General features: G+C 39.6%; 1 protein-coding gene and 1 long non-coding RNA gene across 2 annotated transcripts in view; both read right to left on the bottom strand.

Moving 5' to 3' along the window:
• Positions 1–26,972, bottom strand: part of LOC137175612 (uncharacterized) — a 417,849-nt gene that overhangs the window by 348,294 nt on the left and 42,583 nt on the right. The gene's annotated exons all lie outside the window — the stretch shown is intronic.
• The window catches only part of arhgef39 (Rho guanine nucleotide exchange factor (GEF) 39), a 106,312-nt gene that overhangs the window by 55,053 nt on the left and 24,287 nt on the right, over positions 1–26,972 (bottom strand). Inside the window, exons 4-5 of the mRNA XM_067581703.1 lie at positions 16,214–16,334; positions 7,307–7,425 (exon numbers count right to left, since the gene is read on the bottom strand). Coding sequence (XP_067437804.1) covers positions 7,307–7,425; positions 16,214–16,334 — 240 coding nt within the window. The remainder of the gene's footprint in view (positions 1–7,306; positions 7,426–16,213; positions 16,335–26,972) is intronic.

The following is a 26,972-nucleotide window of genomic DNA, read 5'->3' as shown; positions in this document are numbered from 1 at the left end:
GAATCTCTCAGTGTCTTTACAATGGAGGCAAAACCAAACTTTTGCATAATACAAGTTTATATTTAAGTTGTCTTGGCAACATATCTTATAGGTCACACAATATTAGACTATTTAATATGCTATTAATGAATGTATTTATTTATTTGGCAATCGGCATATTTCCTGTACATTTTGGCTTGTGATATTTTCATCTGCCGGACAACTACACATGATGCCGGCTAATGTAAACCCTGGCACAAAGCACTAGGTCATATGCACATGGACAGTGAGCCTCCATCAGACTACACCAACTATTGTCATACTATACAAAAGCATTATGCTCACAAAAGTGGAATATTTATCAGAGGGATGGAAATTCATCATTATCCTCTCACTAATCTGAGTAAATCTCCAAATTAGAACACTAACTACCACTTACAACATAAAATATCAGTGGTGAAGACCCTCCTACACAGAGAACATCTTGTCAGTGAAGAAGAGAAAAGAGGTCAAAGGTCGTTGAAAGTCGTGGTCATGGAAAGATCAAGGAGGACATTCACATCTGGTGTCAGAGAACATCTTTAAACAGAGACAGGATTTACCATCACCACCCATATACAGCCACCTGTGACTGAGGTTTCATACTCCTGAATACATCTAAACCATCTCCATGACCACTGAGCAACTCCACCCACTGAGGAAGGCCATGTGATGTGGTTGAAAGCTTGGCCTGAAACTCAGCTCATCAAGTGTGTGAGTGCTGTGCATGTATTTGCAGGAGCTGAACCACAGAACAGCAGGTTACCACACTGATGGGTCTTTGGGTGGAGGTGGAGGAGGAGGAGGAGGAGGAGGAGGACGACGATGACGGCATTGCTTTTGTAGTCGATTACTCATTGTAAATGAAATGGAAGCCTAACAAGCTCCAATTAAGCCTCTTTCAATTAAGAGACACTTAAAAAGAGAAATAATTTCACTTCCTTCTCTTCATGTCTCATCTTGTAATACAAATACATTACGGGCATTATTGGCAATGGATGTCCTCGTTCCTATTAAAAGAGGGGAGATGAAAATCTAATTAAAGCAACTGTGTAACAAAAAGGGAACACTCTAATGAGCATTATTACGGCACATTTCAAATAATGTAAACGGAACTCACTCGTTTAGCTGCCCTGTCCCGCTCATTAGCAGCAAAGCAAAGAAAAGATAATGAGACAATAACGTAATCTGAACCATATTTATAACATTTCAGATATTCTAATGAAGAATGCAGCTTCAGACAGTATGCACTGATGACGGGATGTGCCCACCGCCACCGCGGCAGGAGCTGTTAATTCCTTTGTAATATGCAGATGATATACAGGATTTTTTTTTTTTTCCTCACTCTCTCCTGGCAGACATGTCAGGTCATTTTGGTATTTGCACACAAGTCAGTAAAGAAAAAAGAGAAAGAGGAAATATCTGTCTAATCATTTTGCTTCCCATACATGCATTAAGGATTCAAATTTGTAATTAAGAGACAAGAGGCACTGGCAGGCTTCTGCATGGGTTAGTGAACATGGCATGGACTTGTGAGTAATTACTCAACTTTAATAGCTTAAAAGGAAAGAAATGCACATCCCTGGTAAACGCAGGAGGACTAGAAATACTCCACTGACCAAACTTCAGCAATTAAAATGTACTATGAAGTGATTGTGAGGAGTGTCTTATCTTCCTCTGAAAGGGTGACTAACAGGGATTTACTCAAAGAGAATGGAACTGTAAATGTGGACATTAGGAGACATTGTTCAATCACATTTCAGAATGACCGGAGCTTTCATTACTTTGTACTGCTGCGTGAGTCAACTTGATTCAGTAAGAACAGAGTTTTAAGTGAAAATAAGGCAGAGAAAAAATTAGGGCTGCCCCATAAACTTCAATGATTGGAATCATCACTGGTGGAGCCCCCAGTTCGAATCTCAGGTCAGTTATTTCCCTGCGTCATTGCACACAGAGCAACATAGGAAAGTGGTCGTGGCAGCCTATAAACCTTTAACTGAATCTTGTCTCAAAATGACTAACCAGCAATGTCCCCTGAGTTCTGATTAAGGCACAACCCAAGAGAAAATAACCATTTATGTTTGTATGTGTAAGCTGAATATGAATAGCTCATATTCAATAATCCGAATCTTGAACTTTTCTTTTCATCTGTGAAGTATGGTCTCTATGTTCAGGGTCAACAGAATCAACTAATGATTTACAACAAAACACTGTCTCACACCATAATTGAGGCACTTTGTTTCATTGCGAGCCTCGCTTCAAAATTGGCAATGAACTACAGGGTCAATAGACAGACAATGGAACACAAATTATTAACTGAAATACAACTTGGTACCTGCAGCCCACAGAGAGGAGCCACTTAAAGGCTCCATCTTTCAGAATTCTTTCAAAAGAAATTAATCAAAACTCTGACCTTGTCTTGGAGTATCCTACTGTGTTCAGCTGTACGAGATGATGGAACCACCTGAGCACATAAAGCAGTCAATTTGAAATCCCACCTTGACAATTGAAAGACAAAATCAAGCATGGCCAGTACAGCACACAGAAACACACTTCTCCATGCTTAGCAACCATGACATTGACCCAGAGACCCCAGGAGTTGCACGGCCTTACACAGAGCATGCTTGGTCTCTACAGTGAGTCGGCCACTGGGTCATTCCCTTGTTACACTAAATGGTGCTCAGCTTAGAGCAGATACATCCCAAGGCCTCCAATTGCTGCCATCTTTATGAGAGCCACATCTCTATTATCGACACAAGCGCAACCAATACAGGCGGAGAGGGCTGCCATTCACTGCCACAATCAACTCAAGACCCCATCACTGTCATAATGGTGAGCTCAGTGGGGAGGATGGCAATGACTGCTCCAGCCAGCTCTAGTGAATGCCACTTAATGAAGGCAATGATTTTATTCCTCCCCCAGCAGCAACATAAGTATCCACACTCCAGGTCCTGCTCGCCATCCATCATCCTTGAATGGTGATAAGTGACAACCATTTCCTGCTATTCCCAGCCACGGAGCAAGACCAAGGTAAGGCGCCAGCCGTGGACGATTATCTAGCCATGCCACTTGAAATCATCATACAATTAGACACATCCCTTGAGTCTCCTGAGTTTGACCAGGAACGACAGACGAATCAATGATGATGATGGGAAGAGCAAAGAAAAAAGCATAGCGAGAAAGGGATGAGCTGGAGAGAATGAGGCTGAGTGATTATGTGTCAGAGTTAAATACAGTGGTCAGCATACTCATATGTGTGAAAAGAGGGTTCATTCCCCTATTGGTCACATTGAAAGTAAACAGGACTCCCACTCTTATAAAGAAATCATTTCCAGGACATTTTTAGTGATCCAGACACTAATACATACATGCCTGCACATGTGAAGAACAGTTTGGTTTGGTTTGAGGTTTTTTGTACTTCGTATTGTATTGTACTTTGCTACATTTCGAGCTACATCAATTAAAGAGAAAGAACAAAAGTCACATGAAAATATTAAACGTGTGTGATTGGAGCAGAAGAAAGGTGTCAAATCAGCAACTGCAGCAAAGAAGCTGCCTATGTGTCTATGACCACAGGAGGATATCCAGTGAAAGGCCACACAGTCCTCAGCTGATATTCTGTGAAAGATACATGTTCTTAGTGTATATGTTCACTGGCAGAGTGTCAGGAGGTGTAAGGGGTGAAGTCGTCCCAGGGCCAGGCCGAGGCCAATCTGTTTGTGAACAGTACAAAAAATGCACAACAACCTAGTAATCTGCAAAACATCATTTGTCTGTGCTTTACAAAACTGTTGCAAGTCACTGTTAAAAAAATAATGATGTTTCATGATGTAACAAAGCTGTGGTTAAGGTCTGGTTAAGTTTAGGCACAAAAACCACTTAGTTAGGTTTAGGGAAAGATCATAGTTTGGGTTAAAATGATCACTTTGTTAAGGTTAGAGAAATAAGTGTTGTTGTTGTTGAACTTACTACTTCCTTAAGGTTAGGGGACCTCCATCATCATGGTTACAGTAATATCCATACGGTTAAGGTAAGGGAACAATCATAGTCCTGGTTTTTTAAAAACAGTCTTGACTCATAGTTGGAAACAGGAAATGAGCAGTGCTCTCCCATGGCAAAGTTCTCTGTTTTGTTGAACTCTTTTAAATTCTATTTTAATGTGTTTATAAAGTCTTCTTTTACATGTTGTCTCAATGCCTTTTATGTTTTATATAAATCATGTTGAATTGCCTTTTTGTTGAAAGGTGTTATACAAATAAACTTGCCTTACCTTGGCGTGCCTTAATTAATGACTGATTAAATGCACCATCTGTGAACAAGCTAAAGGTGGCTGTACACTCCTTCAGACATGCTTGTCGGACGGTGGTAAGAGTTCTTATAATACATCCATGGAACAACCGAGTGCGACACTATGACTGCCTTCCAGGAGAGACTGTCTGATAATATGAGCTGTTATCCTCATATTTAAACTATATTGTGTCTCCCCCGCCCCCTCCCTCTCTCTGATAGTCGGCTTTTCACTCCGCCTTTGAGTTAAGCTGTTCAGAACAACTATAAACACATTTGATTTCACGTTGTAAGAACGCAACCATAAGCAACCATAAATTGACCCTAAGACACGAATTGTACGCAGCCACAATGTTGTATGCTGGGTCTGACAAAAATGCTCATGGTGGATCATCCGGCAATGACTTCCTCATTCAATGAGCTTCTACCTTCAGTGTGGTGTGCAGTAATTTTCTGCTGTTCAACAGTCTGGTCTGGTTATATCATGACATTCAGACATTCATTATTCAGACAGATGAGTACAACAACAAATGATGATGGTTGTAACTCTCCAGAGGAAAATGTCAACAACCATTGCCTTGCATGGCACCAGAGCGTTTTGTGCGTGCGTGTGTGTGTGTGTGTACCGCATGGTGTGCAAAAATGCTTTATTCTATTGTTCTATGGAGTGGAAGGCTATTGAATTTATGTAGCTTAATAATGCTTTGCTGCACCTGCTATGGTGCTTATAGCCCCTTTTATTCAGTCATTTTGGTTTAATTGTCTATGGTTTTCTGGTTAATTCTTGGAATTTTTGATGTTTTACAGGTGTACCTTGCCTTTAAAGGCTCCTACTGGTTCAAAATGGCACTTACACATTACATTCTAAGTTTTGTTGATAATGGCAGGCACACACAAGTTTTACTGCTACAGCAATCCCTGGACTCACCTTTACCTTACATAAAAGTGACTCCCATGAAGTCCATGCAATAAGGCATACAGATTATACAATATACAATACAACTGGTACTGGCAATACCTTGAGTTGAGGTATCGGTATCGGAAGAGAAAAGGTTGGATTAGTGCATCCTTGTCATTTTCCAAGGCTTTTCCCTGACTGTAAGCTGCATCACAAAGACTTCCAAATTATCCAGAATGCATGGGAAAAGTGAGCAAATAAAGGGAAGGCAAGCCATAGCTGTAGGAGAAAGTGAACTTAAATGAAATATACAGTAAAGTGTCTCAGATGTTAAGGTGAAGGGTCAGCTCATCTTACAGACAACTTCTCTCTTGCATGATGGATGGACGTAACATTTCGAGTGCTCGATTGTACATCTGGAGAGATGAGAAGATGAGAAGGGCCTAATTAAGATACAAGCAAGCAGCTTGATAAACCAGTGTCATGATATCTCCTGCATTGGAAAGCACGTTTCAGTCCATTTCTCATCTTGTTCCACTAATTAACAAGAAAGATCAAGACCTCATGAAATTACAGCCAACAAAATGGGTGCTTAACAAAAGAGATTTTGACAGTTTCTGGACAGTCTGAGTGCTTACATGGGCACTACATCAAATAATAATAATTACATCTGTCACAGAGACTATACATTGTGCAATGCAGCGGGTGATTGGTGAAAGGAAAACAACTAAATAGCAAAAGAACTGAAGCGTGAAATCTGTGACCCATCTACAGTAATGCTCACGCGACAGTGGAACAGCACCACCGTAACACATTCACAAACATTTAGTTCGGTGATTTCCCTAAACTGTGAGTAAAATCAGAAACATTTTATATAACTTGAGCATCAAGTACACACAGACATTTAAAGAATAACAGGAAACATTTTCTGGTAGTTAAGTGAAAACTGTCTCTTACACTGTCAGATATCAGTTAGTAATATTCTGTTTCTTCCCTGTTTATTAGGGAGTGCGTCTGAAGTTCTGCATTTTAGTAAGACATTTCCCTGTATTCTGATTTGCTCCAGTTTTAATTTGCTGTTGATGCTGTTTGTTAATGCAAACCCCAAAATTCCTTCATGTTTTCTTCTTGTCTTGATAAATTTAGAAAAACGCATGACATGACTTTGTAGAAGGAAATGTACATATCCCTTATTTTACATGTACGCAAGTAATCCCACTCTCTTGTTAGATACTTAAATTGAGTAATGTCCTTCTCCTGTGGGTCATCCATTAATCACATGGCCGGTATTTTGATCCCCGGCTCCTACTGTCCTCACGTCAAAGCGTCCTTGAGCAAGACACTGAACCCTATGTTGCTCCTGATGATCAGGCCAGCACCTTGCATGGTAGCTAACTGTCATCAGTGTGTGAGTAGGTGAATGAGCAGAAAATTGTAAAGCGCTTTGGATAAAAGTGCTAAGCAAATGCAGTCCGTTTACCATTTCACCACCCATTTAATAATCCATCGATGCATCACGTTAATGTGACCATGTTTTGATCTTATGTGGATCTTTGTCATTTCAAATTGGTGTTCTGCATTTCCCCATCCTTACTTAATACAGTTTCACACTTACAATAGTCTAGCATCCCCTCAGCACTATGAGTGAATAAGTACACTGAATTTACTAACTCCACTGTTGGCCTGAGCAGATTGTAGAACATCATGGGCTACATGTGACACGTGGTTTCATTTCTTTTTTCCACCTCCCAGTGTTCATTGGGAAGGCGTAATGTGTTAGAGGCTCATACTATTCCAGCAGAGCCATCCTTCCCTGTGCAAGAGCCCAGTCATCTTTCTATAGCAGCAACAAGAAACAGATGCCCGCTTCAACACAGAACACAGCTAATTTTGTTTGTCGGTGCACATATGTCTCAGACAAGGGTACTGGGTAGTACAGGGCAGCAAAATGCCTTGTACCACTCTGTTAGTCAATGTCAGGGAGTATTCCACAGTGAAATTAATTCATGACCCAACTTTTGGTGTAACACAAAGTTTATGTAGCCTGAGAAAAAGAAAAGTAACACCTAGCATTTTCATTTCAACAGAAGGCAGAAATCTTACTGATCAATCCGCTGGATGGGAAGATGAAGTAAGTCCTCAAGCTTATGGTTGTTGAACTCTGATCGGGCTTCCTGGAGTTTCTTAAAACGTCTGAAGGCCTTGTTTTTCTTCAGCTGGATCTAGGACAACAGACAAGACACTGTTAAGTTATTCTCAGAGCCACACATGCACATTTACAAGACACAGCTTTGTGCTTTGCAAAGTGATATTTTATAAGGTGCAGTAAAGCGTGTTTTTATCGGGGCATGATTAGCACATGCAATATTAAAACTACCCTCCCTATCCAAGAAGGCTCCGGATGATACATTTGCCCTGTTCCCACCATACAAATATAAAAGGAAAACATCCTCTACACCTCTCTGTAGTCTGGACAACATTTAATGTTCTTTGTATCTTGTACTCTGCATCTGACTTCACTGTGAGCTATCCATCTATATGTTTTTTCTGCTAATAGCATTTGCATGCAGCTTGTGAAACCAGTGATGGACACGACACAAGCAGTGACAATCCCTGAATCTCATGTCATGTCTCATGTGCACACTCCCCCTGACAAACCCAAAAATCATCTTGTTGTCACTCATTATGCTGGGCTGCAGCGGCTGAGGTATGAGCAGGTGGAGGGAGGAGGGAGGCTGTAGATGTCATTAAATATGCATTTGCACATCATGTCAGCATGAGTATGTGTCAACATTTGGATGACAAAAAGCCTTATCTTGTCATTCTCGTCAATCATTAAAATAAACATAGCTGCTATATTTAAATAGACCTGAGAACAGCTCTATCCTATTTCATAGCTTTAAAAATATCACTGTATGCCACTTGACTTCAGATGCCATCTCTGGTGTGTGTATATGTGTGTGTATGTGCCGCTAACACATACAGCTGTTTAGCTGGTCATTATGCCTATGGCAGCTGGAGTTGCACACAGTGTAGCAGTCAAGTGGTGAGTCAGTAAAATGATGGGGGCAATGTGAGAGGAATCACTTATTAAGTTGAAGAGGTGTAGTTGAAGGAAATCAGACACCTTAAAGAGGTGAACCCCTCTCTCTCTCTCTATGTTTCTTGTCTGTCTACACTGACTCTCAAATAAAGGCAAGATGCCAACAATAAAAAAAAATCTGAAATTGTAACATGAAAAAAATGTGTATTGAATAATAAATCTGGTTAAATTCAATTCATTTTTTTTTATTGTTAACAAATCTTGTGGGCAGACACAAACCAATAATCAATGGATTCTGCTAAAACAGTATCGTCTGTATTTCCAAAGCCTGATATATCTTATTACTCTGTGATATAGAGCTCTGTTGTTGTCCAAAAACTATTAAAAACACACCAATGAGCCACAATGTTGCACTGAGTGACATGTTCCTTCATTATCATGAACAATGTATTCCCTACCATTAGAAGACTTCCAGTGGCCACTACAGGTGTAGGAACACTGGGTACATTTACATGCACACTAATATTCCATTATTGTTCCGAATATGACAATATTCTGAATTTGATACAGTTCATGTAAACAGCATATTCCATTTGGTTATTCCGAATTAGGCCTTATTCCAAGTGTAGCATCTTCCGATTAAGACATGTGGGAGATGCTGGTATTATTCTGGTTTCAGGAGCATTCTTTGACATGTATACAGCGCATTCGGAATACGTGTCTCAATCGGGGTTTTTTGCCGCAGCAGTTTGCGACACATGGCCCTCTGGCCTGTTTACCCTGCGCAAGCAAAATGACATATACTAGAGCAGGAAGGAAGACAGACGAGAGGATTGAGAGGAGAGTGGAGAGTAGAGCCCTGCGCAGGACTGTTTTCTTAATTCCGCTCCCGCCAGATTTCTGACCATTACTGCCCGCTCCTGCAATGTGTGTCCACTCCCACCCACACCTGCAAACATTCTGACCATTCACGGCAGCATAATATAGTTGCATTGACTTTGTGTCTACTCCAGTCCCGCAGGGAAAACACATTATTTTACTGTATAGTACTAATAAAGAGATACATTCCTGTCGATAATAACAGAGCGAAATTACGTTCTAGTGCATAATAACATTCATACTAGTGCAATAATTACATTTGTTCTAGTGCAGTAAGTACACTTGTTCTAGGGCAAAATTACATTGTCTTTATTAATTTTAGTCTATTTATTATTTTAGAACATGTTGCTGGCTGTGGTTGTTTAGTTTCCCTTTGTCTTTCAACACACTAATCAGGAGTAGTGCTCCTAATGATGATGGTATGCAACTTGATGCAACCTTACAACTCCTCCGTTACCTCAAATGAGCACAAATGTAGTAATAACCTGCTGTATCTCATAATGCAATATGCTGTTCTTTGCTTGTTCATGTGAAATTGGCAGGTTGCAGCAGCCGGTGGTGTGCGTTCGTGTCTGTGAGGAGGAGCGGCACCAGAAGGAGCGCTGACTGAGCACTCAGCACTCAGCCCAGCTCTGTGAGAGTCGGCCTGCAGCGCTGGCTAAATCCCGGGACCCGCAATTTATTTTTTGATCGCCCGCTCTTTCAAGATTTGCGTTAATCCCCATGCAGTCCCCTAGTGGAGAACTGTTCAGGGTGGGCTGATAAAGCAGAATGCACCTTCTCCATGACGGGGACGGAGGGGTTTGGTTATTATCTTGACTGACGGTGACAACTCGGTGTGATGCACCAAAAACACTAAACACTATAAATTTAAAATCTCAGTCATATCAATATCACTTATAAATATCAGGCAGCAGCTCACTAATGTTTTCCACCTTGCTGCTTTACTTCTCTGCCTGCGGAGATCTTGTGATTCCTGTTCCCACTGGAGCAGAGAGAAACCCTCCGCATGTAAACAGGAACATTAGTAGAATATTAATTTTCATTAGCCATGAAAACAGCTAAGTAGGAGATTTGCCGTTCTCTGTGTTTCAGGGATCCTCCGCTGGCTCTGTGGTTAAGCCCTGGTCATGGTCAGCTTTCATGTTAGATTACAACATTCAGGATTTGATACCAACTCATGGTAGTACTCCTCATAACATTGCTCTTATGAACAAAGCTGTTTTAGATGTTTATGATGTACCATCATTCTATGCAACTCCAGCGCTCTTTAATATTTAATATATAGATTGATATGCATGTTAAAAAACTGTCATCTTTTGTCATCAGGTAACACTATATCTGAATGGTCCATTGGTTCAAGATCTTGTCACGTCTGTGCCGCTTTTAGATCCAAAGCTTGTGAGTTCGAACTTGTGTAAGGTCAGTCCTCAGTAGAGTTGAAAGTGAGAATATGTTTATGCAATTAAAAGTCAAACTATTTTGTTTTCTATTTGCTGTGTGACATGTTTGCTAAGTGCTTAGCATGGCTGTTTTGCAAACATGAGGTTGCAGGTTCGATATTTCCAAAGTGTGCAATTACTTTTGGTAGATTTTCTATACTATGAGCTTCCAGGGGGCGCTAGAGTAATATTAAAACATGATATTTCTGCAATTCCGCAATAACACATGAAACGTGAGGCGTGGCAGAACAATATTTGCACAGTGTGTTCCTCAGTGTATATAGGCCACACCCATTTAAACCTAGAAAAATTTTGTGCCATTTTTGATTTTTTTTTTTTGGTAAAACACATGTTTTGCTTCTTTTGGCACATATTTCATCTAATCTTCACCAAACTTGCTACATACCATATTTAGATGACCCCAAACAAAACTTATGACTTATATTGACTGTAATCAAACTTTTAAAGGCGTGGCCTGATGCACTTAACAGGCCATAACTCTTAAATGCTAAATTGGACTGCAATCAAATTTGGAAATGTTGTACATATAGCCACACTGCACAAGTATGTAACATTTGATACAATTCTACCCACAGGGAGAACTACTGTAATATTATAACATGATATTTCTACAACTGTGTTGTCTTTGATGAAATGAAACTTGGTACACAAGTTCTCCATGATAATGTGCATGACATATTGAAGCATGGCACCAATAACCACACCTTGTGGTGTTGTGCCTCATACTCCATGTGCATGAGACAAAGGCAGGCCTGTATGCAGTCACAAAGCCTTATAACAAGGAAGGGCACCAAGTCAAACAATCTCCCAGAAGGCTTTGCTCAGTTCGCACCTTGGTGTGAATTTTGTGGGAAGCCCGAGACTCTCATTTGCAGAGATGCACCAATACCACCGGGAGTCATGGCAATGCAGCTGTAGTATCACTGCAGCTTTAAATACTGGCTGCATACCAACACCCATCGCCTGTCCATTGTAACTGCCTTGGAGGAAGCTTTCTTTTCTCCATGAGCCACCTTACTAAAGGAGGTAACCCCGTGCACGTGTGCTTTTCCCCCACCAACGGGAAGATTCTCCCCTCACTGGACGAGACAAGACTTCGCCCATGTTTGCCTGAACATAATTAGTGGATCCAAGAGAGAGACAGACCACTGCTGCAACCCAGCGCTCTCACTGTCTGCAGAAGGAAGAAAAGGATTTCCTCACGAAGACATGGATAACTTTTCTGCCCCACTCTTTTTCAAGTACGTCAACTCCGCTGTTTTCTCCGCCACGCCACTGAGGATCAGCTTGCCGTCAAAGCCGCCGACAGTGTGAAGACGGCTTGACAGCGTCCAAGTGACCATGGATGGAGGAGTCAACCGGATCCGAAGGACGGACTGAAACACACATGCTCCTCGCTTTCTGAAGCAACCAAGTAAGAGGCTTGAGTCTGTGCAGAGGCAGTGTTATATAGTGTTATTAGCTTTTAACTTATTAAGCTTTATTGCTTGTGTTTTTGTTGTTTGAATTAATGGACTGCTGAGTCCTTTTACCTGCTATACTCTGAAGAGTAGTTAAAGTTTCCTGCCTGTTTAGTTTCTGTTCACCACGCTAGACTGTCTTGTGTTTGTCCCACTCAGAACTGCTGTGTTTGTGCCACCATGAGTAAGAAAGTAAGTTGTCGATTGAAAATCAGACAAAATGCATTACAGACTGCCAACCATACGCGCACTCTCTGTGGACAAAGCAACCACTTCTCTCCCCCACACGGTCACTTTCCCTCCTCTTTCTTTCCCTCTCTTGCTACTAACCCACACACAGACACACAATCACGTGTACATAACACACACACCTCTCTTACACATCTGACAGTTAGATAACGATAAATTAGCTACCATCAGACACGTTTGTTTGATACACTGAATTGGGTGAGTGCGGAGAGGAAGCACCATCTTGCCAATGTTCTAACTAAGACACCGCGGTCACTTCCGCCATTTGTTCTCACGTGAAATGACGTCATCTCCCTAGATGTCACAAGACACGTCCTCCATCTTAGATGTCACGCGACGTCATCTTACCCACAGACAGACAGACCCCTACCCATCTACACTCCCAAACACACACACACACTCCCGCTTACATGTGTTTTCACTGTACATGGCTATTGTGTATGTTTCCTTAGGTAGACTTAGATTTTAGGATGGTGATTTATTGATCAAGGCATAGGCTAACTTTGTTAACTTTGCTATTGTTTAATAAACGCTATAATATATTTAAAGAGAAGTCATTTGTCATTATTTTGTTTATATATTTTGAAAAGTGGCTGATTGAGAGAGTCAGAGCTTGAACTAAAACCTTCTTTGTGCACCCATGAATGTTGATATCCCTCAGATATTAGCATTCTTGGTGAACTCTTTTATGAGACTACCTTATTGTCTGGTTATTGGTCCCAGTTTCCGGGTGGTGCATTATCATTAATTAATATTAATTATTGTATTCACTTTAATAATTGATAATTATTTCTGATAATTATGAATTATTGCTAATAATCAGCTGTGCTCTTCACAAATCCAACAGTGGTCATTAGTGAAACACCACCATACTACTTATTAACTGCCATATGTCTTGCAATATTCCATGGTAACCAAAGTTAAGCAAAGTTGTACAGATGGCGATGCTGAACAAGTCTGTAGAATTTGATACAATTTCACCTGTAGGTGGTGCTATAAGATTTTAAAAAATTGCTGCTGGATCAGCAGCTTGCAGTGGCAGCAGCAGTTGGCAGCAGATGGCAATTGAAAATGCAAATGCTCTAGTCTAATTAGTGTGAGTACTGGAACACAGCTCTCACACTCTTATCTTTGCTCTTTATTATCATTCTCCTGTATGTTTTTCGGTTGCTAACTACTTCTGCATACTTTCAGCAACAGAAACCATTCAAATATCAAAACGTTCAGCTGTTGTCATTCAGTTTTTGTTATAACTTTCATTCTTTTTTAATATAATTTTTAAAGTATTAAAATATATAATGGAAAGTCTATGGGAGGACTGTTTGAAGGTTGATATCTCAAAAACTAAAAGTGCTGAAGTAATCACACTTCATGGACAGGTGTCCCATGTGGAAATGCTCAACATATTAAAACATGATACCTATAGCGCCACCATGTGGTCAGTTTTTACGTGTTTACATCTAATGTAAACACTAATCACGTTCATGAGTTATTAGCCAAACATCACTCATGAACAGTGAGGCCTATCAAAACAATATTTGCACAGTCAATTCAACTTAATCTTGACCAATCTTGGTACATACCATATTTAGATTACCCCCCAAAAAACTTAAGAGTTCGTTTTTGGGTATCACTTACTGTTTGTCTGTAATTGGTTACCAAAATTTTGAAGGCATGGCCTGATGCACTTAACGGGCCATAACTATTCAATTCTACATTGGATTGCAACCAAATGTTGTACATACAGTCCCATTGCACAAGTGTGCTACATTTCATACAATTCTACCCACAGGGGGCGCTAAAGTAACATTCTAACATGATATTTCTGCAATTTTGTTGTCTTTAATAAAATGAAACTTGGTAAACAAGTTCTCCATGAAAATCTGCACAACATAATGATTCATTGCATCAACAGCCCCACCTTCTGGCCATTAGTGAAACACCACTATACTACTTATTTACTGCTATATGTCTTAAATGTAATATTCCATGGTAACCAAAGTTGTACAAATGGGGATGCTGAACAAGTCTGTAGCATTTTCAGCACTGCTTTGCTTTATTTCAGCTTTCAGAAATGCATTTTCTAGTCAGAATTGGTCTACACAGCATTCATGCAGAAGCATTTAATATTCAAGTTATTTTGAAAACATAATAAGACAGATGTGGTTTACAGGTTACTCTCATTAATTATACTGTTTAGGAGACTGATCACCAATCACCTGAGTAAACCTGCACATCTGACACTAGGACACGCTCCACTGTTCAGTCAATTATAAGGGATGTGATCTGGAGGAAAATCAATGCAAACTTACAGTGCTCAGTCCATAATCAATGCCATTAGTCAATGTTCTGCAGACACGTTCTTACTCTTAATTAAAATAATATTATCTTTGCAGATAGCAAAACTAGTAAAGGTATGTCAATGCTGCTATCTCCCAGCAGGCCAGTCCAGAACCACTTCTCTGACATAGTTAGACCCTTATAGCCTCCAGTCAGAAATTTATTTCCTGAAAAACATGTTGACATAGAATCATGTGCCTGTGGACTAGGATCATTGACACTGGATCAAAAAGGTCAACTAAATGTGGAATTTGTGGAGGGTATCGTTTTTAAAATCTTAGACGAGGCGTCCAGTAACCAAGTGGTTGTGAAGCATGTTATGTGAATGTGGCATCCAGGGACCTTTTTTGTATTGTATTGTATTTTTTGATGTAATTTCTTCAACAAAGTCCAACAAATGTGCAATATACAGATCAGTATTTAGAGAATACAATCCATGGTGATCATGCTGTAATTAAACTATATTTTAGCAGTAATAGATGGATTTCAGGAAACTTTAATGATTATCATGATAATACTGTTTATCATGATATTTTTACCTATCATAATCGTAGCATGAAAATTTGATACCTGCACATCCCTAGCTATCACTATCAAATAAAGGCAAAATGCCAAAAGGCTAACCGATGTCTAATGGTGTATGTTTATGTTGGAGCCGATGTCTGATCCAAAATTTGAGAGTGAAAAATGCAAACAACACGTGGAAAAACCATAGCATCAAACTTTAGCAACCAAGGCTACAGAATGGGCTTGTCAGCCAAGGTCCAAAAAAAACAGAGGTTGAAACTCTGGCTTTTGACTGGCAGGGAGCATTTATAGATACATTCCCCTCAGGTTACATAACCTGTACAGAAGTAAGTAGTAGTAACAGTAGTGATTTATTTATTTTTTTTATCTTGATTTATTCACTAAATTTCCATTGCACCTAGATGCATGCTTGTATTAATACACTAATCTTTCCTCCTCAACCAAATGTCAAAACTTAGATAACAGATATTTTTGAGATTTTTTCAAATTTTTTGTGTTGCAACTCAGGTTTTTTTTTTCAGTGCACATACTGTTAAAGCGAATAACAGGTAAATGGAAACACAACTCTTGTTTATATACCTTTCTCTGAGGAATATGTGGAAGTTCAGTTGGAATGGTTCATCCACAGAAACATCTGCTACCAGATAAAGATTCATGCTCATTGCATGTATAAATGGCCACTTCTAACATGGATAAAATCAGAAGTCATTTGCAGTTCATAATAAAACCACATAAGCAATTAATTTGCATTTGCCTGTTGAAATAAAATACTAGTTTTGTCATGCTATATATCAATGAAGGTATTTCCATGGCAACACTTGCATCACTGGCAGCGGTGGAATTGAGCAGTGGGATGTCGGAAACAAAGATTCCAATAACCACATACGCATTTGTTATGTATTCAGCCCAATAACTCAGGCATATATTGGTCAATTTCCCCAGAGGGATGATTAAAATCTAATATAATGAACAGCTTTTAAAACATTCCTAAGTGCAGTAGGACACAGACATGTGGTAAACCTTTGAAGTACTGGGTGTGCAGTCCTACCCTGAGCACTTTGCTGGCATTGTAGATGTTGTCCACATACATGTTGTAGTGGTGCAGATGTGGACAGAACTGGTCAAAGCCTCGGCCGAAGTATCCATTCTCTAAATGGACCAGAAGAGATCTAAAAAAACAAAAGTTAATTGTTATATAATCAAATACACCATACATATAATCAAATAAGAGCAGTACAATGAATCATTTTTCATTTCAACAAACATTTTTCATTATTGATTTATCTGCTGGTTAGATCCCTAAATACTCGATTCATTGTTTTTCTATAAATGTAAGACAATAATAAAATATGCCCATCAAAATTTCCAAAATTTTGCCAATGAGTAATATTTTCAAATGTCATTTTTTCCCAAAAACCCACAGATATAACAAACACACCAAACAAGGAAAAGCAGGAATTTGTCACAGTTAGAGAAGCTGCAAATATGTGACACTATTATTAGAAAAATTATTCAGACATTTAATTGCTTATAAAAAATAGTTGCTGGTTAATTTTTTGTTGTTGTTGTTGATGGACTTACCGATTAATAATTTTAGCACAAATAGTGAAATTTTCAAAACTGCAAGTGCCATGATTTTAATTATGACTTACATATTAAACAGCAAAAAGTCAGCAACCGTTGATTTCACTGGCTACTGGCACTGACAACAGTGGCAGGCAAATTTACACAGCTGTACTTAACTGTGTGAGTTGGCCAAAAAATTAAAAGATTATATTATAGGCTGTTGTTTTAATATGCTCTCTGCCCATTACCATTGTACTGTTTAAGCTTGACCAAAGATGGCTTTGATGAATTTTGATGACATGTTTTTTGACAAAATTACCTTTAGTCGACCTGGAGTCTTTTTCCACACAACAATCTTGGTGATCACTCAGTGTCAATTTTAGGTATCTAGCAGGTTGTTAGTAAGTCTTAGTTAAAGAGGACCTATTATGCTCATTTCAGCTCTAAATTTTTATTTTTGGACTCCACTAGAGTAGCTCTGCATGGTTTACAGTTCAAAAAACTCTTTATTTATCTTATACTGGCCCTTTATGCAGCCCCTCAATATACACAGTTTCTCTTACACTCGTTTTAGCTCCTGTCTCTTTAAGGCCCCCTCCCGATGAGCCCAATGTAAAACAAACATTTCCTGCTTTACTGTTTCAAATTAAAAGTTTTTAAATGACTAACAGTCTCTATAAATAAATTAAGTTTTATTGTGAAGAATTTACAGGAAGTAAAAACATGTTCCTCACTGAGTTAGCAGAGCTTTGTTAGCGGCGCTAAAAAACGGTCGAAACAACAACATATGGAGCTATTTGGAGCTATTTGTTCAGTGGATCAGGTTTTCGTTGTCTTGTATAGCAGTAGATTGAAAACTTTTGTATTTTGGACTGTTGTGCTAACAGAAAATCTAATTTAATTAAAAAATCTAATTTGAACATCACCTCAGGCTATGGGAAATTGTGACTAGATTTTAAAACTATTTTCTGACATTTCACAGTCTAAAGAATTATGAACAGATTCACTGATAATGAAAATAACTGGTAGTTGCAGCCCCAGTATCTTGGCTACAAACAGAGGCCTGTTTAAAATACTGAAAATGATCGCAATTTAATTTTCAATGTTAGGCAGAAAAAAATGTATTAGATATTTTCCTCAAATGGTTCAGCCCTAAATCAAATATACCATACACTTGTATATCATGCTACTCTAGCCAACATAATTTATCAGGTCTCTGTCACTCATTTTTTAGGATACACAAACAAGCAGGCAGACATCATTACTGAGTCACAACAACATCCTTACCTCCAACACAGGACATGGCGGAAGTAACTATTTCAATATGTGCTGCATATATTTTGTGCATCACAGACCTTTGACGCATTCATTTCAAAGTGCTCCCCTAGTGCGCATTTAGCCTCCAGTCAAACAATATTGGACTTTGAGTTAGTGCACATTACTGCCTGAGAATGCACTGCTGCTCTGCATCAGTGGAAAGGAGGAGCTCAAATAAGGCGAGATCACATCTGAAGCATCATTTTCAGCAAAGGCAAACATGTTTAGAGAAAGTGCGGCGGTTGAGCAAAGTTCAGAGGATTGATTCCCCGTTAATGGGAGGTTTAGCAAAGGAGGCTCTGTGTGTCATTTGAAGGCCTCTCCCAGTGGGTGACGTATTTACTGGGACTCAGACATTGGGTCTCCCTTCAGGGCACCAAGGGCCACTTTGTAGTGAGAATACGCCCGCTGAACTCAGGAACAAAAGAAGGGGATCAAGGCAGAGGCAAAGCAGTCGTTCACCCTGTCAGGCATATTACAGTAACACGGATGCAATTGGTTGGGGGTGTTGACACTTGTGAAGGAGCTTGTTATCCAAACTTAGAGGTAGTACCACACATGCACACATACACACAAACACACAGAATCCTACTCTCTAATGATGTTGCCAGAGACTTCTGTTCGTACATGCTGTAAGAAGGAGCACTTTGCCGTTGAAGTTGATTTAAATAGATTTTAATGAAGTTACACACCAAGGTAGCCTCTGTTCATAATAAGAAGATGCAGGAGCAGCCGAGAGAGTTCTAACGAGGGCAAAGGGCGGGAAAAACTGTGTTTCCGTTTTTTTCCCACTCTTACTGCCAGAGGCTATTATGATAAATATGAAATTATGGATTACATTTTTTATACTTTTTTTTACAGCAATTAAATTGTCTGGCCATCAGCAGCAGGATGGAGATAACATTAGCATTCCATGTATGTCATGTTAATCCACATTAATTCCAAGCAGTTGCGACATCTGGGGTGGATACTGCCTTGACCAAACAATTCACACTGAGGCACCTTCATTTGGGGAGGGCTTGAACAGAGGGAAACTAACTGTTAGGCCACAATGTGAGCAAACATAAATGACTAATTAATGAAAAAAACATATATACCCAAGAATCAATAATAAGAAAGCAATAAAGCAGCATTTTCCTGATCACATGTTGAGACAGAGTGACTCGTGTCACTCCATGTCTGACTTACCTCTCATACTATACCTCTTCTCGTTATGACCCCCTCACCCCTCACTTTCAAATACATTGAATATTATATTCTCCTTATGCCAAGCACACACTACATGGCTTTCAAAGTTGTCATATCACTGTACTGTTCACAGCGACCTGACTGGCAATATCCCTGAGAGAGTATCTATCTTTGACCGCACGTTTTTTGGCAACAGATGGGTCTGCCAGAGCCATATCAAAGTAATATCACACTGATTTAGCTATTATTCATTTTATATGTCTGTTTCTGTATATTTTGTAATTATTTAATTTCTCATGTAGGTGAAACATTCAACTCCTTCAGGTCCCAGTACAGGATTAGGACTAGTACTGTTTCACAGATGGTTATGGGGACGTGCCGCTCTGTACCAGGTCATGAAAAAAGACATCCGGAAGGTAGGCTCTGGTTACAGCCACATATTAGACTACTGTAGACACAAAGATAATATGCTCTGTTAAGTAATATGGCTAAAATCTCATCCCACAATATTTGTATTTTGACAGGATACTGCTATTATTGATTTTTTTATGTATTTAAATTGTAATGTAAGAGTCACAGTCTTAAGTCATGAATTAATATTAACAGTACTGCAGAAATGTATTACTTTTACCATCTGTGGCAAATATAAGAATCAGTGTACTAAATGAAGTTTAACTCTTAGCCTTAACTGTTCTTTTCTTACATTGCTAGACACCATCAACCATACCCCAAGACTTTGAATTGAATTCCACATTTCCTTGGTGTGCTTGATGGAAAACAAATCCACATACAACCTTCAGCAAAAAGTGGCAGCTTTTACCATAATTACAAGTAAGTAAGTAAGTAAGTTATGTTTATTTAATATAGCACCTTTCACAGAGCAAGGTCACAAAGTGCTTCACAAGAGTAAAATTATTAATTAATAAATAAGACCATAAAGATAGTATAAGATATAATAAAAGAAACAGACAATAAAACATAAGCAACAACATAATTTAAAAACACACAAAAAAGCAAGCACTAGATATTATGAGGCAAGACAAAGGCTAGCTTGAATAAATGACTCTTGAGCTGCTTTTTAAAGGTATCAACAGGTATCAGACTGCAGAACATATATCTATAGGAAGAGCATTCCAGAGTGTTGGAGCCACCACTTCAAAGGCACGAGCACCTCCAGTGGGAGGGACAACCAGTGAGCCCTGCTGAGAAGACCTAAGTGACCTACTGGTGATGTAAGGGTGAAGCAGGTCAGAGATATATACAGGTGCCTGACCATTCATGGCTCTATATGTGAAAACAAGAACTTTAAAATGAATCCTTAACTTGATGGGAAGTCAATGTAAAGATGGTAAGATGGATGTGATGCAAGTTGTCCTGTTGAACCTGGTCAACAGCCTTACAGCCGGGATGATATAAAAGCCTGAATAATCATCTCTAGTTTAGGTTATGATACAACAGACCTGGGTTTGGCAGCATTTCTTAAATGGAAGAAACATGAACAGGTTAACGATATGGTGTGTTGATTGAAGTGCATAGGCTGATCAAATATAACACAGAGATTTCTAAGATTAGAGCACAGCTTAAGAAAGGGACCCAATACACTGAGCAACCTTGGAAGCTATGCTATCTGAGGCAATGATAAGGACCTCAGTCTTATCTGTGTTTAGTTGTTAGAACCTGTTAGCCATCCAATCCTTTATAGCAGTCAGACAATTGCGCAAAACAGATTGTCAGTCTCATCAGGCTTAAGAGATACATGCAGCTGAATATCATCAGCATAACGGTGATATGAAATGCGTTTAAATTTGCTAATATTATAGGACTCAAGAGAGAACTCTGGCGCAGCAGTTTCAGATATGTAGGGACCAAAAACCAGTCCAGTCCAAGAACCAGTCCAGGGCGCTCCCAGAGACAACCACCCACTACCTAAGCCTTTCAATCAGGATGCTATGATCTACAGTATCAAAAGCTGCACTAAGATCCAGCAGTACCAAAACAGAGCATACACCCACATCACAAGACATCATTATGTCATTGGAGGCACTGAGAAGAGCTGTTTCAGTGGAAAGCTTCTGACAGAAACCAGATTGGAATTTATCTAAAATGTTGTGTGCAGTCAAGACAGCGGTGAGCTGTTTGGCAACAACTTTTTCTAAAACTTTTGAGATAAAAGGCAGCTTAGATAAAGGCCTGTAGTTTTTGGGAAGGGATGGGTCAAGGTTAGTTTTTTTAGAAGAGGCTGAACAACCACATGTTTAAAATAAACTGGGACACAACCAGATTGCAGGGAGCTGTTTATAATAGAGACCAAGCATGGACCAATAGACCCAAGTACATTTTTAAACATGGATGTTGATAAAAGATCTACAGGACTGGAGGAAGGTTTCATGCTGCCCACCAAATCAGTACGGTCTGGCAGGGAAATAGGAGAGAAGAAATCCAAAATTGACAGTTGGGTTGGATAGGCATAAAAGGGGGTAGAGGAGGAGATGATGCTAGCACTGAAACCTCTAATCTTATCCACAAAGAAAGAGAGAAAGTTGCTGCGATCCTTATTTGAAAAAACAGGCACATCAGGAGGTGCAGGAGTGACAGTGTTGCTGATGGTATCAAACAGGACTTTAGGGTTGCGTTTACTGGAGGAAATTAGGTTGGCAAAGTAGCCCTCACATCTTTAACCATGTTGTTAAACTCAGTTAAAAGGTCTTTGTGATGGAGACGGTGCACATGGAGCTTGGTGGATTTCCATAGTCACACCCTCCAACATTTATACTGGAAATAACAAATATTGTCATTTACTTGGACCAGACAAGGACCATCATCATGAGAAGACAACACTGGTCCTGGGTCAAAAACTACAGAAAATTTCTCAGCTGAGAGGTAATTTAAGATGTGAGAGCACTTTACACATTTACTGGGCAGAGAATCTAAATTACAAGACAGGTTGAACATAACACATTCATGGTCAGTAACATGCAGCTCCTCAAAGCAAATAGAATCAATATTTAAACCAAATGTAAAAACCAGATCCAGGGTGTGACCCCTAATGTGTGTAGAACTAGAGACATGTTGAATAAAATTAAAAGACTCAGTAACATTAAGAAAATGAATGAAATAAATGAATATTAAAATCAACTACTAATGATCACTAATGATAAATGACAAAAAGTCACTGAATTCAGACATAAAAGAACTATTATAACCAGGGAGTCAGTAAAGTAAAATACAATAAAATGGATTTGAACTACCTACTTTGGTCATCTGCAGTTCAAACAAGGAGAAAGTCCCAGTGCTCACCGTCAGGCAGTTCTAGAGTACAGTCTAGACCTGCTCTATGTGAAAAGCGCCCTGACATAACTTCTGTTATGATTTGGTGCTATATAAATAAATTGATTTGACTTGACTTTGAAAGCATTTCCTGAAAACCACGACAAGTCCTCCACCCCCACCTGAGGTCCTAGTAGTGCTGATAAAATACCATCTGGTGGGCACAGTTCAATTTGAGGGCTGTATCCAAGCTCCTCTGCCAAGTCTCGGTCAGAAACAGAAAATCCAAGCTCCTTGAGATGAAAAAAAAATCGTTCAATAAGAAGGACTTATTTGCAATGGAGCAAGTATTTATCAGCGCCATCCTAAGGGGAACAGACCCAAAGCTGGCAACAGCAGAGGCCCAAGCCAAGGGGTGCAGGTAACTAGGCTCTGATCCGCCAGGAATTGGACCAGTGAAGTTGTTAATCCCAGGAGAGGACAGTAGGGGGGCTAGCGCTAGAAAGAGTGGCCTGAGACAAAACCGGAGAAAAAGAGGGAGGTTCCAGGGGAGGTGTGTGAAGTGTAAACAGTCAGTCATGTGGAGAGGACTGGACCGCATGCAAGGGCAGACAAGGGCGAGTGATGGACTAGGGCCCGCTGAACTTTCCCCTGCCTGAGCCTTTGCCCAACATAATAACGCCATGCATGTTTGTGGGTGATGATGCATATCCTTTAAGGCATGACCTCATGAAGCCATATCAGGCAAATGGACCATAGTCAAAGGGTACTAAACTACCGTCTCTCTAGGGAACAGAGAGTTGTAGAAAATGCATTTGGCATTCTTGCAAACAGGTTGAGGGTTTTCAGGTCCACCATATGCTTGAAGCCAGACAATGTGATTAAGATAACTATAGCCTTTCTATGCATTCATAATTTCCTCCACAAGCGCAGGTCTGAAGCATATACACCTCCAGCCTTTGCAGACTGGGAAAATGCTGACCACAACATAGCTGATGAAGCCTGGAGGAATCAAAGGATGTGGGCTTTACAGTCAACATAGAGGGGAGTGAAACCAAACATGAAACCTACTGTGTGATTATTTTGTCTCGCCTACAGGTTGCATTCCTCGGCAGGAGGAACACATTTAGTATTGTAGGGATGTCACAGTAGTTATTTTTGTAAATTAAGTATGTTTTTCTTGTTATGTGTGTGTTTATATACATTTTTCACATTTTTTACTGCATTACCTTCTAAGGAGTTTGTATTTTGAAAAGTACTATACAAATAAATATTATTATTATTAGTATTATTGTGGTTCTGTTATTGATTCAACACCCTTGATACAGAATGTCTTGTATAGTTTAAAGATATATATATACAAGTTGCATATATTTATTGATGTAACTGTTTCAATTGCATGTTTAGACAGACTATTTTGTAACCTTTGTTTCAAACATTTATTGAAAAGGTATATAAAATAACATAAAGTGTATAAAATAACATTCTGCACATTACTTTACAGGTTCCAACCGGTGTCAAAACTGTTTTTTAACACTGCAATGTCAACATTGCTTTTATTTCTTTTACAACAGTAAAATAAATACAAAATTGTGTTCACACAATCAAAAAAGCAACAGTATAGCAATTTCGCCACAAGGTAAAAACTGAAAAATAAACAACAATCCACATATAGTATAAAAAATAGCTGTATAAAACCAAGTAAATCAAAGATTGTTAATGTAAACAAAATTGAAGGAGCATAGCTTTTCACAGGCTTTCACTCGGATTGTAATTTTGCGGTGTTTGCAAAAAGCTTTGAGGTCGAGAACCCTCATTTGACATGTACTGAGGATGGGACTGTATTGGTAGCGAAGGTGGAATGTTTACGGTGCTGGTGGTGCCTATGAGAAGGAGGATCTATTCCTTTCAGCATCTTATACCATATACCATATTCACGATGTTCCTTTTCAATCTAGTTAGATTGACTGGGTCTCGTATTTGTCCTAATTCAGATGCTACCTGGTTTCCAAATGTATTGAATGCATCAGGAGTTGGGTCAGCACCAACTTTTGCTGGCATTTGCTTTAAAACAACAAGCTTCTGCAGCCCAATGTGAGATTCTGACCTCCCCTTGCGCTTGACTCCCCCTGTACTTGACTCCTTCATCTAACCATTCAAAGGGGGATGTACATAATATACTAGCTGATGATGTGACAGGTCTCGACAGTGGTATCTGCGACTGTTCAAGTGATTCTGAAAGATTGACCTGATCTTCTGTGTCATCCTCCTCACATGTGCACTTACATTTTATACTTTGTGTACCTCATACTAATTCATTTCTATAGTACTTTGCATAAAAGCTATATGCAAAAGTCAGGAGTGCACCCCACCATTACATATACAGTATGTATTTTATAGTACTGTATACTCGTACTGTAGATGATGCACAGTGAGATTGAGTTTATTAGATTCTTTCTCAATGTAAAAAACTGAATAAAGCAGAATTGAGAGATATATTAGAAATATATTAAAAACCTAGCGAAGAAGACAAGAAATTAAAATAATAGTAAGTAAAATAGGTATGTTTGTAGTCTGTTGCTACATATGTTCGTAGACTGTATAACTTACTGGTCTCACATGGATGGTGAACAATGTGTTGTTTTATGAAATCCATGAGCCTGAGGAGCCACATTTGCCTAGGTTTCAAGAGTTTCTTCCCACATCATGTAGTCATCATGCAGTCTATCTCTCGTCATTACAGTATCATAAACTAGTTCCTACTGGACTAATGAAAAATCAACCTATTTTGCTCACCTGACTGTTGAAGAGAATTGGCAATTTCTTTCCAACTCTTTTCCTTCTCAACCCGGAGGTGGTACAGCTCATTGGACACACTGAAAAGGCATTAGTGCTCCTGCCAAAGTTCAACTAAATTTTTCTCCACTTCTCAGGTCCAAGCAGATCACAAAACTTTTCTTGTAGCCATGCTTGTTGATGTTGTCGTGTTGCAGGTGTTACAACTCCTCCCCCTGGTTTCCCCTCACCCCGTGTCTTGCGATTGGATATACCTTGTCACCACCCACATTGCCAGTCACAACACATTTCAAACTAAAGGATTTGGACTCACAGACAGGTCCAGATATTTAGCCTGCTTGATATCTTTCAGGCGTCTGCGGTGCATCAGCGGTCTCACGGACCGTGTCTTTAAACAGTTCCCACATCATCCCACACATCGAGCACCAAGCGAACACCTTTTTGCCTCTTTCACCAGCTTTCACCAGCAATCTCCAAAAACTGTTGGCGAGTGGAAAATCAGGGTTATAATCATGTAGTGTGATCTCTGCATTAGCAGATCCAATGACAGCTCTTTCAAGTTGTTTATTCATGTGTGTCATGTTAGCAGCTTAGTTTGCTGCTTGTGCTGCCTGCTCTCTTTTCTCCATAAACAGTCAGAAGCAGAATGAATGGCATGGCATATCAATATATTCACATCTCCTTTTCTTATGTAATTTGCCGATACTTAATAAAGGCAGAATTCATTAACTATTCCCACTGCACTCTGGAGTTAAGTAAATGAAGACAGGGACATCACATGAAAATATCTTCTACTTTGTGAAGATCAACAACTGACAAGGTCAGTAAAAATATTTCTCTTAGCAATTCTCATAAGAACCTGTGTGGATTCACAAGCCATTGTAGGATCCTTCAGTTCTATGCTCCATGCAATGTCCACCTCTAAATAAATGTGAGCCAGGGTTTCCATGCTGCTGGGCCCAAGCATCAGGGAATTAAAAAAAAAAGTATTTAAAGATGTTTTCTGAACTGTAGCATAGCTCCTTTAAGGAATAGCTTCACACGGAGTGAGTGTGTGGTCGAGAGAGAGAGCGAGAGAGCGCATGTCTGTGACAAAGAGGCTTGCAGCAACCGGAGCAGACAAGATGAAGTTAGCAGTATAGCTGTGAACAGTGCAATGTGTGTACAGTTTAGGCTATTTGTCAGTGAATAAATACTACAACTCCTCAAGACCCAAGCCAAGTTCCCGTGTCTTGCTTGTTTGTGCCAAAAACAAGCACCGACACCCAGTAAGACATGAGAGTAGCTGCTCGCTAACAGCTAAGTGTGTTTACAGCAGAGAGCAGGAGGGAGGATATACGTCTCACTCCAGTACTCTGTGCTGCGACTCTGCTGCTGCTGCTGACAGTCATGAAGCAGACACTTCAGTGTTTCCCCTATAAAGGCCAAAGAAAAAATTTTTAAATGCCAAAAATAACACCAAATATCCATTTATTCGGAAATCAATAGCTGTTGGGAGCATCTGAGCAGCGCTGTTTTGAAACGTGAGTCAACGTCTGAGTCGTTCCCTGGGAAACTCCAGGTAGCATAACTTCTTTTAAGGAATAGGGCAGTGCATTAGCGAGTGAGAGGTTCAGTGAGCGAGCGAGCGTCAGAAAAATGACTTTGAATGTGAGCGGAGCAGAGGAAAAGGT

Source organism: Thunnus thynnus, chromosome 23 (genome assembly GCF_963924715.1).
Source record: "Thunnus thynnus chromosome 23, fThuThy2.1, whole genome shotgun sequence".
NCBI classification, from domain to species: domain Eukaryota; kingdom Metazoa; phylum Chordata; class Actinopteri; order Scombriformes; family Scombridae; genus Thunnus; species Thunnus thynnus.
Note: the sequence above shows the minus strand (reverse complement) of the source record. Positions and strands in the feature narration are given on the sequence as shown.